Genomic DNA, 16,456 nt, shown 5'->3' with positions numbered 1-16,456 from the left:
TTCCCTAGGACTGACAGTCTGTGTTCTGCTCCTTTACCTGGTATGTGCCTTCCTGTGTCGCCGGATTGCAGTGCCCTCATCGGCCTCCGGTCCCTCATTACTGGTGGGGAGCATACATAAGGTCGAGCTAGGGTGCAGTACATCTCCAGTGCTCCTCCCCTGGACGAGGATTGACAAACTGCATCAGTGGGGTCAGTGTCACCCCGGAAAAGTTTTATGTGCAGTTGACGGGGAGCTTCCTCCGCTCTAAAGTTTACTGTCCCCAGTTGTCAATAAGCTCCCCAGTGCTGTCCACCACAGGAGCTTAGGGGGTGTGTGCCCTGGGAGTTCCCTGTCACTGCGGCCGGCCAAGCCATGTCTCTACCCATAGTTCCGGTGGAGACATATTGCACTAGTACCCCATCATTACGTGTGTTATTGAGGAGTAACACTATTTTGTCACCAGAATTCCTCTGCAGTCTGTATTTTTCAATTTTCTCAGGCAGCAAGTCTATTTCAATCATTCTTCCTCCATCCTCCTCCCCTCTGCTATCTATAGACATCAAGATAAGTCATCCTACTCATTCATTTCCTTTGTTCTATTAGTTATCACAGTGGCTAACATATAAGCACATTTTGTCTCAAAGTGCAGTAATCATTTGAGGACAATTTCAACTAAAAATGTAAATTAGGATATATATTATTGGATTAAAATTTTGACAAACAGATAATTTTGATTATTTTCCAAGATGTTGGTATTTTTCAGTTTTGTGGCAACCATTGTTGACTGAAGTTCAACCACATTGATTATGCCTTTAGCTTCTTGGAATCTGACTTTGTCAGCATGTTCAATACATTTTCCCCATCATTTTCAAACATTCAAAGTTGATTCCAAGGTGATACTCCAAGACAAAACATAATTATCAAATTATGTAACCCCATGAAATCTAGACATGGGAGATAGGGACATACTTCCTCTAATTGTAGCTCCATGGCACATTATGGTGCTGGTGCTCTGTAGATATCACAAAGTGCTATAAATGTACAGTTCAGGGAAAGTGTGGGCCCTGGAGCGATGTCTGCACTGTCCACAGCGAGTGGCAGCTTTATATCACAGCTGACACTGGGCTGTCATGGCTAAGATCATACATAACGACAAACCTGGCCATTATAAACCTAACCCCTTAGATGCTGCTGAGATCCCTCTGTCATCCTATTAGCACACCCATGACGCAATCACAGAATGCCAATAAGTTGCCATTACCTCAGGGGAAGCCTAAAAGGAGAAAGCACCAGATCTACAATTTAGGTCACTGGATGCCTGTCAGTTTTACCATGATAGGTAATAATAATATGCTGCAATATAGGAGTATTGCAATGTAGTACATCAGTGATCAAATGATCACATGGTCAAATTCTCTAGTGGGAATAAAAAAATAACTGTAAAAAAAGTAAAAATGCTCAGAAATGTTAAGTAAATTAAAGAAATATATGCAAAAGAAAAAGAATAAAAAAATCTGTCTGTTCGGGCCCAAAATAGGCGACTTCCTCTTCAAGTAAGATGCTGTTGTTTCAATATAGGACACCAGTACTGAGATATAGCACTGATTGGTCTTTTTAATTGCACCCTGTGCTCTTTATAACCCATACAGTAGCATGGTGCATTTCACTCTTTACTGTATCTTAGGGCTCATGTGCAAGGCTGTTTTACTGATTTATGCTCCATCACATGATTTACAGTCCATTTGGGGAAGATTCCCAAGCCTCATGTACTGGGTCATAGAATCATAGAGTTGGAAGGGACCTCCAGGGTAATCAGGGTCCAATCCTGCTCAGTGCAGGGTTCACTAAATCATCCCAGACAAATGTCTGTCCAACCTCTGTTTGAAGACTTCCATTGAGGAAAAACTCACCCCCATTGAAGGGTGTTTATGAATATCTGCATGGATGTTTTTTTTCTGCTACATCTGGATAGGATTTTGATGATCATAGCGGCATATATTGTGGAATCCACACCAAAAATCTGGGACAATTCTGCCATGTCTGTACATCAGCTTAATAAACAGTATGCAGTGCCAAAATATTCCACAATAGGGCCAATTTGGTAAAAATCCAACTCATTATTATGTTTTCTGAGTGTGAGATGAGACTCCACCAACCACAGTGAGAATATACAAACTCTATGCAGATGTTGCTTTGGCTCAGGTTTCAAGGCAATAGTGCTATCTGCTGAGCCACCATTGTTAATTCCATCCATTCAGCATTTTTTTATTGAGTCTTATTACTTACAAAAAACAAATATGAAGACAAAACATATTCCTGTCCCATAATTACCATCACTTCTCTACTCACCCAGCCTCAGAAGACGTGGTAGAGAGAGGAACCTCAATCTTCTCTAATCCAAGCAGTGTTTCCTGATCCGTAATTGTTTTATAGATATTCTAAAGGTTTAACCACATATGGTATAACATACTCAGACCCATCATATAAAAAGCACTATAGACAAGAACCTATGAAAGTCTTTTAGGACACACAGTATACAGTAATGGGAGAAATCCGGTTCTAGGATGGCAACTGCAATCTATATAAATTATTCAGTTCAATTAGGAGTAATAGTTATAATGCAAACACATTGCCTATTTACATAAAATACCCCGGGCAAACTAAGGTGGAGGTTCCTTCGTTGTCTCATTCTCTCTGGTTGTGCATTCTCTTGGAATCAAACAAATCTTTCTCTGTGTGATTGTAACATGGATATAAGTAAGTTAAATATAATATTAGAGCAAAAGGATCATTTATTGTAAAAAACTGACCCCTTGAAGTTAGGCTCTAATACCCTGTTGTACTACCTCAAGCTTGGATACGAGATGTGATATGAGCAGGCATGAAGGCTCTAGTACCCTGTTGTACCACCTCTAGCTCGGATGGAAGATGTGATAAGGGTGGGCATGGAGGCTCTAGTACCCTGTTGTACTGCCTCTAGCTTGGATACAAGACGTGATACCGGTGGGCATGGAGGCTCTGGTACCCTGTTGTACCGTCTCTAGCTTGTATACAAGATGTGATACGGGGGGCATGGAGGCTCTAGTACCCTATTGTACTGCCTCTAGCTTGGATACAAGACGTGATACCGGTGGGCATGGAGGCTCTGGTACCCTGTTGTACCGTCTCTAGCTTGTATACAAGATGTGATACGGGGGGCATGGAGGCTGTAGTACCCTTTTGTACCACCTCTAGCTTGGATACGAGATGTGATATGAGCAGGCATGGAGGCTCTAGTACCCTGTTGTACTGCCTCTAGCTTGGATACAAGACGTGATACGGGTGGGCATGGAGGCTCTGGTACCCTGTTGTACCGTCTCTAGCTTGGATACAAGATGTGATATGGGGGGCATGGAGGCTCTAGTACCCCGTTGTACCACCTCTAGCTTGGATACAAGATGTGATACGGGGGGCATAGAGGCTCTAGTACCCTTTTGTACTGCCTCTAGCTGGGATACAAGATGTGATATGGGTGGGCATAGAGGCTCTAATACCCTGTTGTACCGCATCTAGCTGTATATATCTGTGCCACATATCGGTCCACATTTGCTGTAACTAAGCATCTAGATCGTGCAAGCTTGTAGACTGTTAAAGTTTTTGTCCCAGATGTTCCCATACATGTTCTATTGGCAATAAATCTGGAAACCGGACAATCATGGAAGTGTGACAATGTTGTGTGGGCTTCCTGTGCCCCCCTTGTGTGTGCGGCCGAGCATTATCCTGCTCCCTCTTTGAAGCCGCCATGGTAAGAACACATGTGGCTGCAGAATGTTCTGAACACATCGCTGAGCTGTCATTGTTCTCGTACCACTAATAGGGGGGACTGACTGTCATATGCGATGACCCCCAGACCATCACACCAGCAGGGGGCAGTGTGCCGCTCCACAGCAAAGACAGATTTGAGGCGCTCACCCTGAGGTCTTCAGACACAAACACAGCTGTCGTCAGTACACAAAGTATACCTGAATTTGTCGCTCAAGACAACCCAGTTCCACTCTGTACCGCTCTAGTTTAGTCCATCATGGCATCAATGCAAACAGAAGCAATGATGGGTGGGTGTCAAAAGCAGTACACGTAATGGGTGCTGTGAGACCAAATGTTCTTCAGCCAAGTTCCTGAAAATGGTTCTGATAGACACAGAGGTGTAATGATGGCGCTATCTGTCTCTGGGTGGCGAACAATGAAACTGTTGAAGCTGCTTGTGCTTGTCAAACGATCCTCTCTACTGGTAGTCGGTCGAGGGCGTCCTGAGCCCGGTCACCTTGTTTGCCGTCACACATCCACTGATGCCAACACCCCCTCACAGTCTGGTCAGAACGGTCCAGGTGGCGGCAATTCGTCAATACGACCATCCAGTTTCTCACATCCCAATAATAGGCCCATCTCAGACTCTGGTAACGGGGTGTAATCTCTTCTCTGCGTTGTAGAGGCGTCTAGTGGCCAACAAGCTCTACACAAGTGAAAGTAGAGGTCACTATACACAAGGAGCCTCCGAGAGCCTCTTATAGGCCAAGGGGGGAACCACTTTTAGGGCCTCATGTGGCAAGACTGTTCATCTAATCACCACAACTCTAATCATCTGAGATGTAACTGCATGCCGAGTTTTGCAGAACAATGACAAGTCCTTCCAGATTGATTTTTTTGACAGAGTGTATTTTCGAGGACATACCATGCTTTCAAAGGACTTAAGTTTGGAATGTGTTAAATTAAGATTTAGTTACTTCGGAAACTGTCATCATTTTGGGGCTGCTTGTGTGGATGTACATGATCTTTCGCCTGAGACGCTTGGGGACAATTCGCATCGGACAGGATATATTATATATGAGACATTTATTTGTTAGGATACAACAGTCTTAAACTCTTCAGTTCCCCTTTCTTCCGACTTTTATCAATGAGCCATTAATAAGTTGCAGCTGCCGTTCAGTAGATAAGTGGATGCCTTTTGGAAACTTTGGTGACAACAGCAGCAGCATATTGGAACATATTTTCCTGATTATCTACGCAGCACAATAATGCCATACCCATCTGTAATCCATTGATAGAAAATATTAATATCGTGGAAGAAAACAGCCAGCTCACAAAGCCTGACCCAGGACAAGCCTTATTCTTGGAGATATTGTATTTGCATAGTGAAATGCTTCTACAGATATCTTTATTTGCACGGCAAGTGATGAAAACGGATGTTTACTCTTGTTAATAATTGAGAAGGTAAACAGAGATTCTTATCCACAGTCATCTCCACGGGGTTTATACTCTATCAAACCAACATGTATTATTTATCCAATGAAGTGGCAATGCTGACAATAGATATATAATTACAGCTATACCCCCAAGTGTCTCCATTGTGAAGTTAAATGGAGAATATTGGTTGATACTTACGAGCTTATCAAACTCTCAGATGAGTCTTCAGATGCATAAATGAACTGTCATACAGGATTTTTATTTGGCCAAATGCAGCAGGATGTCTGTTCCTTATCGTATAAATGGTTTTGGCATGATAGACTGGAAGATTTATGCTTCAGTCACTTTATAGCCTATCATATCATAGTCTAAGTGGCCATTTCATAATCTAGTTTTACAGTAATTTTCCACAATGGTTTTAATGCCACTTTAATTCTACTTACCCTAACATTTAGCTAGATGATAATTAGCTGACAGTATCAGTCTGTGTAAAGGACAAGCGGAATGGTACTACCCAGTTGTCCATTAGGCCTGAGCTACGCAAATATTTTCTGTATACTTTTCTGTGGCATTCAAGTATTGACTAAAACAGATATGTTTTGAATGTGATTGATCTATTATAGATTCAGTGACTCAGGATGATGTCTTCTCGGATTGTAGGCATTCTATTTTTTTTATATTCTACCCAGACCACCATGATGTCTTCTTTGAAAACTGCTGAATTTGTTGCTGAGATATTTTTGACCCCTTGGTTCTGCAACACAATGAATTCAGACTAAAACCAGTACTCCAACTTAATTTAAACCTCAGACTGGACCCCTAAGTAAATTCAGACCACTTAACTCTTAAATTCAGACCCAAGACCAGACCCTCTAAACTAATACAGACCACTGACCAGAACCTCAACACTAATATAGACATACAGATGCTCATACACTCCTCCTCCTCTCTGGAAACACCTTGGCTTTAGGACCTGAACAGATATTGTCATGTAACCTTAATTGTGATACCTTTTCTGCAGGTCCTGCATGAATTTGTGGCTGGGATCACTGCACAAACAGTTTTTGCTGTGATCAGTGACAAAACAGGGAAAAAAACAGAATATGTATCAAATTCCTGTTCACTGTGACTTCCTAACCTTGCATGCTACACAATCAGACACTGACAGTGGCAGTGCCTGCACTATCACCTTAAAAAAAAAAGTTTTATTTATTTAAGGGAAACATAACCATGAAACAAAACAGGCTTGTCACTCATTTGTCACAGTGATATTGCTGGTAACATTAGTAGAACCCATTACAAAGGAGGGCAGAATGGTCGAAGATACCCCAATAAGTATATTTAATGTAATGTACCAAAGGCATCAGAAAGTAATTTGTGGACTATGGAATAATAGGAAAATACTCTACCAGTAGGGAATTTTTGGCACCAAGCATCTGGCAAACCTAGAGAAACCAAGAGTTCAGATGTGTTGAAGAGGCATCGGGCCCACCCATGCGGTGAAATGTCGCATCTGAAACCATGTTAAACCAGACAGAGCATTGGAGGTGAGGGGAACAGGGTAATCTTCTGGGATACCTTTTACAACACCATTAAATAAAAGGGAGGCAGTACATAGTCAGTACAAAATCAAAAAGAGTGTGGTACCTCAGTACAGATGTTAAGTTGGTGGGAAAGGACTCCAGGAGTCAGGATTGAAGGTGCAAACAAGAAAGCAGTTTATTACTTAAGAGGGTTCTTCCATAAAGCATTACATTACATTTTCATTTCTTTGCTTTCAGATAGGTATTACAGTTACACCGTTTGATCATTTCCTTGTGCTTAGTTTTAGGACTGTTTAAGATAGATACCGGAAGGCCCCTCTGGACTCATTACATTAATAATCTACTTTGCTTCATAGCTAAATCTTCTTTTACTCCTCTTTGCCTCTGCCCTCTGTTTGTACTTGTTGATATCTCTTTCTCTATGCTTCTCTTTGCATGAAATGTCTTTCCTGCCTGTTTTCTGTCTTTCTCAACACAATTCTTGTTCTTTGTACTTACACTTTCCTTTTCTGCTTCCCACCCCACTGGCTGTTCTTGATGATCTTTCTCTCAAACTACAAATGACTCGGGCTCCACCCCTTCCCTTTTATACTATCACGCTCACCCAACCTGTGCTGAGGACTTATCCCCCAATCACAGGCTCCCTAGCAACTAGCTAGCTAATTTACCAATCCTTAGGCTGGATAAGGGTGATTGACAGATATGCTAAGAAGGTTAGGGTAATCTACCAGAACACATCGGGATTAGGCTGCAGGAGCACACAAGTTTAACACATAATTAACCATTTAAAGGCATATACACATTATTATATGAAGTGACCACAAAAGTGCTGTAGTACCCAAGTCTGGGGTACTACATTGTCATATTTTTTCAGTGGAAATGAATGAACATAGCAACAATACTCAGACAGTAGCATGTATGCCCTTGGTAATAAAGGGCATAGTAGCACCAACAGTGTAAATTATTGAAGCAAGCCAGGAGGGATTCATAGAATCATTTCACACTTTATTTTAGTTATCATGAAGCAGAAATGAAGATATTTGTAGCCCTGGTTTCTCTGCTATTCAGTTGCCTAGTTTTAATGCTTACCTATTGTAATCTCACCTTTCTCTTCTTAATTGTCCAGAGTAGAATTGGGGAGGTCATTTGCTGCAACGTATCCACTTCAAGGTTCCACATGCTGTACTAATAGAGATACTCATCAGCATTGCACTCTTGTAATGTACATTTTGAGTCATCTTCCTGTCAGATTAAACCGTTCTGACTCTTCTGATCTCACAAGATGTTTGGAGCCATAGAGCTGGCCCTCATTAGATCTTTTATTTATTTGTGTTATGCATAAACATCCTATGAAATTAGCAATTTCTAGAATAACATATTGGTTCCAAATCTGATGTTTCATCTAATTGGTGACTGAACCTCTTGCCAAATTCTACATGCCTTGACACATTGTACTGCTACCATATAATTAATTGATTTCATATTTGAATTAATAAGCAAGCATACTTAATGAAATGGACTTTGAGTATACAGTATAGCTAACTCCTACTGCTTAGTTGACTATAGCTGGTACTTGTCTGAATGACTACTATACTGGTACCTAAACATTGTTTTGAAAGAGGATGGTAATATCATAGATTGGTAGAGTTAGAAGGGACCTCCAGGGTCATCAGAACCCAACCCCCCTTCTCAATACGGGATTCACTAAATCATCCCAGATAGATGTCTGTCCAGTCTCTGTTTTGAAGACTTCCATTGAAGGAGAACTCACCATCTCCCATGGCAACCTGTTCCACTCATTGATCGCCCTCACTGTCTAATATCTGTGTTTCCTCCCTTTCAGTTTCATCCCATTGCTTCTAGTCTTTCCTTGTGCAGATCCTTTAACCATTCTTCATAGGGCATGGTTTGCAGACCGCTCACCATCCTGGTAATTCTTCTCTGAACTTGTTGCAGTTTGTTGATTTCTTTTTAAAATTGTGGTGCCCAGGACTGGAGACAATATTCCAGATAAGGTCTGACTAAGGAAAAGTAGAGGGGAATAATTACCTCATGTGATCTAGACTCTATGCTTCTCTTAATACATTCCAGAATTGTGTTCTCCTTTTTTGCTGCTGCATCACACTGTTGACTCATGTTCAGTTTATGATCTATTAGTATTACCAAGTCTTTTTCACCTTTGCTGCTGCTTAGCTCAATCCCTCCTTTTCTGTATGTGTTTTTTTCATTTCTTTTGCCCAGATGTAGGACTTTGCATTTAAATATCATTCTGTTAGTCGCCGTCCACTGTTCAAGCTTGTCTAGATCTTTTTACATTTTCTCTCACTCTTCCCTAGTGTAAGCTATCCCTCCGAGCTTTGTGTCGTAGCAACTGTACTATACTGTATATTCCAGTGTTTAGATATTATGCTACTACCTGATATTATGACTAAATATTGAAACTGTAAGGGTTAAAACTAATGGCTAAATATCTACCAAATATGACTTGAATTAACTGATCATGCAAAACATGTTTGTAGAAGATTTTATTGCTTAAAAAATATATTGTTACCATAGTTTTAGAGACTGTTGGCATAAAACCCGCATTATATCCTTTGTAATATCTGTTCTTCTACGCCAAGTGCAGTAGTATAATTGAACATTCTTTCCTATAAATAATATAAATTGTACAATTATTGTCACTTTTTGCTTTGTCTGGGGTGCTTCCTTCACTACTAACCAATGTGTATTGTCCTTTTCTTTCAGAGTTATCAGGCAGTAGTCATGGTATGATGGTGGTCTTATTAGGATCAATTGCTTTTGCATGCTTCATTGTATTTATGTCTTATTCTTTGGCACGGTAAGTACCTTGGACCTAATACCTACCATTCTTGAAATAAAATGTATTTTCCTTCACAAGGTCTTTGTATTATGTGCGCTGCAATATTTATCTTCTCACAGATAAGAATATTTCAATATGGTAATTATTCTAATTTATACAGTAGAGTAAACCCGGAAGCCAATAAGGTCACTTATTTTTGCCTTTTAGGCTCTTGTTTAAAACTCCTATAAAAAATTGACCAAAATATTCTGAAAGTTGAATTAGCAACCAGAACGCTATAATCAGCAGGAAAATTGGGTCAGTTGCAGCAAAGATGGGAAATCTTCCGAAACATGAAATAACTAGAGATATTTTAAGGTTACCGCAATACAATAAAGTGGTCAAGGAAACTTATCTAGTAAATCGAGTTCACCTATAATTTATTCCCAATGCAGGCTCTTGGTAATTGTTAGTTCCAACATTCTTTGCCGATCAAGATCTTTTATAACATAAGGAGCTCCTTTGTTTCTGATACATTAGTTACTCTAATGGGTCCTCTGGTTTTCACTCTGTAATCCCTTTTTGAGGGATCTGGTCTTAGCTGCAGGGAATTCCCAGGTCGTTTTCGCAGGAGTAGTTTCAGTGGAGTGACAGCTGACCCAGGCGAGCCAAAAGGTACTAGAGGAACAGGCAAGGATGTAGTGGGTATACAGGCAGAGTTCATGCAACATGATAGAACAGGCTGGAGGTTAGAGCAGGTGGCAATAACTTTTTTGCGGTTTAGTGATTTTCATGTGCGACTTCCATCCATTTTACATATGAAAAAATGTGCAGGCTCTGCACTTATTGGTTCTCTTAAAGGGGTTGTCCTGCGGCAGCAAGTGGGGTTATACACTTCTGTATGGCCATATTAATGCACTTTGTAATATACATCGTGCATTAAATATGAGCCATACAGAAGTTATTCACTTACCTTCCCTGCGCTGGCGTCCCCGTCTCCATGGCTCCGTCTAATTTCAGCGTCTAATCGCCCGATTAGACGCGCTTGCGCAGAAGGGTCTTCTGCCTTCGGCTGAGTTCGGCAGCAGCAGCGTTCTGGCTCCGCCCCCTTCTACACGTCATCACCCTGTCACGTGTGCCGATTCCAGCCAATCAGGCGATTAGACGCTGAAATTAGACGGAGCCATGGAGACGGGGACGCCAGTGCAGGGAAGGTAAGTGAATAACTTCTGTATGGCTCATATTTAATGCACGATGTATATTACAAAGTGCATTAATATGGCCATACAGAAGTGCTGAACCCCACTTGCTTTCGCGAGACAACCCCTTTAACTTTTTTTATGGTCCCCATGGTTACATATGTTAAAGGGGTTATCCAGGCAGTGCCTGCCGGGATACTTCCTGGTTGGAGTGGAAGCAGGCGCTGCCTGGATAACCCCGTTAAAAACAGACACTACAAGAAAGCGCAGTCTGTTTTGTTGTTTTTTTAAACGCACCCATTGACTTGAACAGATAATTTTCATCAGAAAATTAGGATTTGCTGTGATTTTTTTTCTTTTACTCGGAATGTCCGTTCAAGTAAAAGAAAGCCCAAGTGAATATCCCCATTCAAATCAATGTGTTCTATTTCTGTGCACTTTCGGTCCGATTCATTGTACAAATCTTATTCACAGCTACAGGAAACGTTTGGTTGAGGTGATTGATGGTAAAGGGGATCTACAGTGGTTAAATTCGAAGACTTACTTACTTTTTCTGTCTGCACCGTGAATGTTTACTCAATGTGCTACATAAAAGACATGAACAGGAAAACTATTTGTGTGTCATTAGTGTATTGATACTAGAAATGTGAATTGGATAACAACCAGACCACATTTCATTAGTAATCAATGCAGAAATCCCGGTAATTCCAAAGGGTTCGCTTCCTTTGTCTTGCAACTGTATTACTAAGTGCATGCACAGGAATGCTATCATTTATAAAATCTGCTGGCATAGATCAAAGGCCAACTGAAGGTTTTCCAGCTCAAAGGGTTTTTTTAACTTCAGCTAATCTCAAAGACACTTTTAATTATAATTTGAAGAAAAAGGATAAAAATGTGCTTAAACTTAAATGAAGGGGAAAAAGCATCCAACACATGTGACCTTCTTGGAATTACTATCATATGATGTTTAAAAGGATTAATATGTGGCTGTGGTATTTTATGGGAAGAATTTCCCTTTCTCTTTGCATTCTTAGATAGTAAAGGTGTCACCATAAGTTTCCCATGGCAACTCATAATAATAATGTATAGTCATATATTACCATAAGCCATAAACCCCATATAAATGTTAGCCATTGTTAATATATTCAATATAATAATGGAATGGTAAATTAAAAAGTCACTTATATTATATAAAACTAAAAAAGAGAGCTGATGACTAACTGACACAAATATTAAAAGATATCAAGAAACCTCGGTTACATGAGGAAACCCCAGTCCTCATTTCACCCCTTAGGTTCAACACATGAAAGTATACCAATGAGATAGAGGAACACCTCAGTATTAAACTTTGTCCTTCAGAGATACTACTAATGTATATCTAATTACCTCTGCTGGTCCTAAAACGGGCCCATGCCATTCATTACACCAGCCATTGTACTAGAAGCTGTTGAGTTAGCCTTGCTAGAAAACTCCTCCTATGCTTTTCAACAGTCCTGTCCCTAACTACCTTTTCAGGAAATAGACTAGCTCCACAGCTTCTAGTACAATGGCTGGAGTAGTTAACATTTTTGCACGGGGGTATGAGCATTTCAGCCTTATATATGCCTAGTACAATTTGAGATGAGGATAAGGTCATTTTAGGACTTGCACCCCAGTGCTCCTGCACTCCAGTCGACAGCTCTCTTCACTAGGCCATCCAGGACTTGGACAGCTCTCTGCTGAACACCTAGCAATACTCCTGTGTTTTACCTGACTGGCTCCACTCTCTGTTTCCCTGTCCTGGTCTCACCCTGCCACTAATTGGGACTTCCTATAAAAGCTTGACCCCCGCACGAGTGTGTGATTATAATGCTGCAAGTCGTGATCGAGCTCTTTCTGCTTGCTCCTCTGCTATTCTACTGAGATCTTCTGATAACAACCCCTGGCTTCCCTTCTGACTACGCTACCCACCTCTTCCATCTGTGCTGCGAACTGAGACCTTCCATTGCTGACTCCTGGCTCTTCCTTGACTACTCTCCACACCTGCAACTGCTACATCTGAGGCTTCAACCTAGAGCCTAAAATCACTACAGAGGTAATTAGACATGTACTAAGGTAGTAATGTCTCTGAAGGACAAGGTTTGATACGGAGGTATTCCTCTATCTCATTGGTATGCTTGCATGCGGTGACTCCATGCAGTGAAATGAGAACTAGGGTCTCCTCATGTCACTAAGGTTTTTTGATATCATTTCATATTTATGTCAGTTTCTTGTCAGCTCTCTTTTTTAGTTACATCTTAATAAAAGTTACGTTTTAGTTTACCATTCCTCTCAGCGAATATATATGCAATTGTAGGAGAAGTGTAGAGATCTCTCTCTTTCTGTGGTTATCTCCACCTTCCTTACCGATTGTTAATGAATCATATTCTGTTTGCTTTTTTGTAGGTGCTGTAACAGCTAACAGAGACATTTTAGATAGACAGTAAGTTACTATATTATATTATAAATCTGCTTTCTTGGGCATTTGATCTTAAAGGGGTCGTCAGGGATTAGAAAAAAGGATCTGTTTTTTCCCCTGAACTATGCCATACTTGGCCATTGGTTGAGTCTGGTGTTCCAACTTAGCACCATGCAAGCACATAGGGCTGAGCTGCAATACCAGAAACAGCCTGTAGAATAGAGCAGCACAATTTATAGAGAAGAAGCAGACCCTTTTATGCAGTCAGCAAAAACTCCTTTAAACCCTTCACACCCTCAGCCACTGGAGTTGCTTCATATCCACTGGCCGACAGCTATTTCTTGTAACTAACAGAGCCTCAATAAAAGTTACATCCAATCGCAGTTGCTTAACCATTTAGATGCTATAGTCAATCCTGATTGTAGCATCTAAGTCGCTAGTGGAGGAAGGGTCCCTGCCTTCCCATTAACTCCGCCTGCAATACCTTTGTGAAGTACAAATGGGTTGCCACAGCCACTAGGGGGTCTAGTAAAGACTTCTACCAGGGCTGCTATGGATTTAACCCTACTGAGTCCTGCCTGTGGCCACTGTGTTGGGTATGGTGTGTCAGTGACAGTGTAAAAGTTTGAAAAAAAAAGACAATATGACCCCGAGAGGTCTTATTTATATGACGTCATGGGGGACATAAATGTTAAAAAAAATTGTTATAAAAATAAGTGTTAAAAAATTACAGACTAAGGGCTTATTTACACAAGCGTATATCGGCTGGCGTTTTCATGGCCACCAATGTACGCTTATATCTAAGCTGTTCCCCCCCCCTTCCCTCTCCCTCACCGGCTCTCTGCCTCTCTCCTGCACTCTGCCGTTTGCAATGGAGGGTATGGGACGGGGGTGGAGCTAAGCTCAGCTCTGTCCCGCCCACTCCCATTGCTGGCTGCAGACAATATGTGCAGTGTAATCAGAGACTATACAAATTATATATCAAAATGTTTGAAACAAAATGGTGAACCAGTTCTTGTACCTTATTTTAGTGAAGATATACTAATTTTAAAAATAAACAGCTTTTTTAAGCCTTCTACCTCTAATAAAACTAAAAAACAGGAAAAAGAATTCAGTGAAAAAAGATCTAAAAAAAAATAGCCCTATGTGTCACGGAGTAAAAACACAAAAATAGGACAGTAAAACCACCATATGGGTAAAATCTAGAGATGAGCGAGCCTACTCGGTAAGACAGTTACTCGAGCGAGCATCGCTCTTCTCGAGTAACTGCTTAGTGATCCGAGCAGGCTCGGGTGGGCTGCGGGGAGGGGGGGGGGGGGGAGAAACTGGAGGAGGAGTGAGAGAGACCACAGTGTCTCTCTCTTTCCCCCGCTCCGCTCCCCCACACTCACCCCTGCAGCCCACCCGAGCCTGCTCGGATCACTAAGCAGTTACTCGAGAAGAGCGATGCTCGCTCAAGTAATTGTCTTACCGAGTAGGCTCGCTCATCTCTAGTAAAATCCCTAAAAGTGTCTGGTCCCTATGTGGTACAGCCAAGAGCCTAGGAGAGCGTAAAAAAGAAGAAAGACAGAGGAATGAAGTAGTTAAATGCTCTTGGTCTGTTTTGTACATTTTTCACCTAATTTGGTAATCAGATTAAAAATAAGTCATGTTTGTACTGATAGTGGGAGCCGTTTTACAGATGGAGCACAAACTCTGTTTTATTACTCCTCCAGCCTCATAATATATTAAAAAGTGAGCTGAGGATTGTAATAAATGGTGTGATTGGTGTGGATCCTCGCATTCCTTCCTGATGACTAGCATCGGGCTTGGAAGAGATGGGTTGCTGGACGATGATTTGACTTTATGACCCCAGCACTACATAGCACATACCTACCAGGGAGAGCGGGAGGACATTCTTCTATATTTAGGGAGTCGACGTTTGAAATTCAACTAGAGACCCATAGAGGGCACAGAAGGCACAACTAAAAATAATTTTTCGGTTTTTTGCATTTTTTTGTCAGAAAGATCCTCTTCTAATACACTGTTCTCAGGTAGTCCTGTCGTGGCCCCCAGTGATCAGCTGTAAGGGTTCAATTTCCAGGGAAAATCAAGCATTACATGGTGTCCATTGAAAACTATTCTTTGTCTGTGTAAGGGCTTATTCACAGGAGCGCATATAGCCCAACCCTATATACACGACCATCTGAGGCATTGGTTTCCAATGCATTCATTCACACAGGTGAATATAAGGTGTGTGGAAACGTCGACCTGCTGAAGATAGAACATAAGCATCCGAAATACACGGTGGTCAAAATGAACTATGTTTTGGCCATTGTATGCCGGCGGGTCCCATAGACTCCTACGGGTGCAGGAAAAAAAGGAGGGGGAGGCATTTATGCAGTGTCCAATGCTGCGAAAAGCTTACAGGTGCCTCTATATTGGCATTGGAAGCCATCACGAGGATTTTTGGAGAGCGAGGGATTTTCGGTGTGCAATGTATTTTTTTTGCGAATAACGACACTCACGGTCGTGTGAAATGGTGAGAAAATGCCGGCTGGGATCACGGAAAAAACACCCATTCAAGGGGTTTTATGGTGCTGACGGGCAAATGTAAAAACGCCAACGCTCGTGTGAATGAACCCTAATGCAGTATTTTCCAACTCCAGTCCTCACGGACCCCAACAGGTCATGTTTTCAGGATATTCTATAGTAAGAACCTCTGTGGAAATGTCTGAGGCACCGACAATAATTACATCACCTGTGCAATACTGAGGAAAGCCTGAAATTTTGACCTTTTTGGGGTCCCTGAGGTCTGGAGTTGTGAAACATTAGGCTCTTTCAGACGAACATATGCGCAGCTGCGCACACTTCAGCGCAACGTATTTGCACTATGAAGAAGGTAGATTTTCACCCGTTTCTGAATGTTTTACTGTCCTTTTTGTACACGCAGGGCATGGTCATATGGGAGCAGGACACCCCTCCCGCTGCGATTTAAAAAGGCTATTTAACCTAATAAAATCCAGATTAGTGGGTTTTTTTTATGGAATTGCGCATTTACGCACCTCTGATAGACCTCTATGAGGACCTTTGGTGCATATGTCCGTCTGAAGAAGCCCTAATGCATCGATCTGCCAGGTTCGCCCGATAGAGGCATCCTTTATAGCTGTTCAGAATAGCGTACACCTAAAATGTAGAACTGGTTGGAGGGATTGCACTATTACGGTCATTTTGTTTTATGTCAGACCCAAGAAGTAGAGGGCAGGTTTCAAAGTCCGTGCAGAACATATAGTAA

General features: G+C 41.5%; 1 protein-coding gene and 1 long non-coding RNA gene across 2 annotated transcripts in view; one reads left to right on the top strand and one right to left on the bottom strand.

Annotated features, from left to right (window-relative positions):
• Positions 1-16,456, top strand: part of SUSD1 (sushi domain containing 1) — a 133,574-nt gene that overhangs the window by 115,079 nt on the left and 2,039 nt on the right. The window contains exons 23-24 of the mRNA XM_066604430.1: positions 9,492-9,585; positions 13,170-13,206. Coding sequence (XP_066460527.1) covers positions 9,492-9,585; positions 13,170-13,185 — 110 coding nt within the window. The 3' untranslated portion in view covers positions 13,186-13,206. The remainder of the gene's footprint in view (positions 1-9,491; positions 9,586-13,169; positions 13,207-16,456) is intronic.
• LOC136628488 (uncharacterized) overlaps positions 6,961-16,456 on the bottom strand; it is a 199,546-nt gene continuing 190,050 nt past the window's right edge. The window contains exon 3 of the long non-coding RNA XR_010792881.1: positions 6,961-8,767. This is a non-coding gene — a long non-coding RNA (uncharacterized lncRNA). The remainder of the gene's footprint in view (positions 8,768-16,456) is intronic.

Source organism: Eleutherodactylus coqui, chromosome 5 (genome assembly GCF_035609145.1).
Source record: "Eleutherodactylus coqui strain aEleCoq1 chromosome 5, aEleCoq1.hap1, whole genome shotgun sequence".
Classification (NCBI taxonomy): domain Eukaryota; kingdom Metazoa; phylum Chordata; class Amphibia; order Anura; family Eleutherodactylidae; genus Eleutherodactylus; species Eleutherodactylus coqui.
This window is presented reverse-complemented; position numbering and strand designations above follow the sequence as displayed.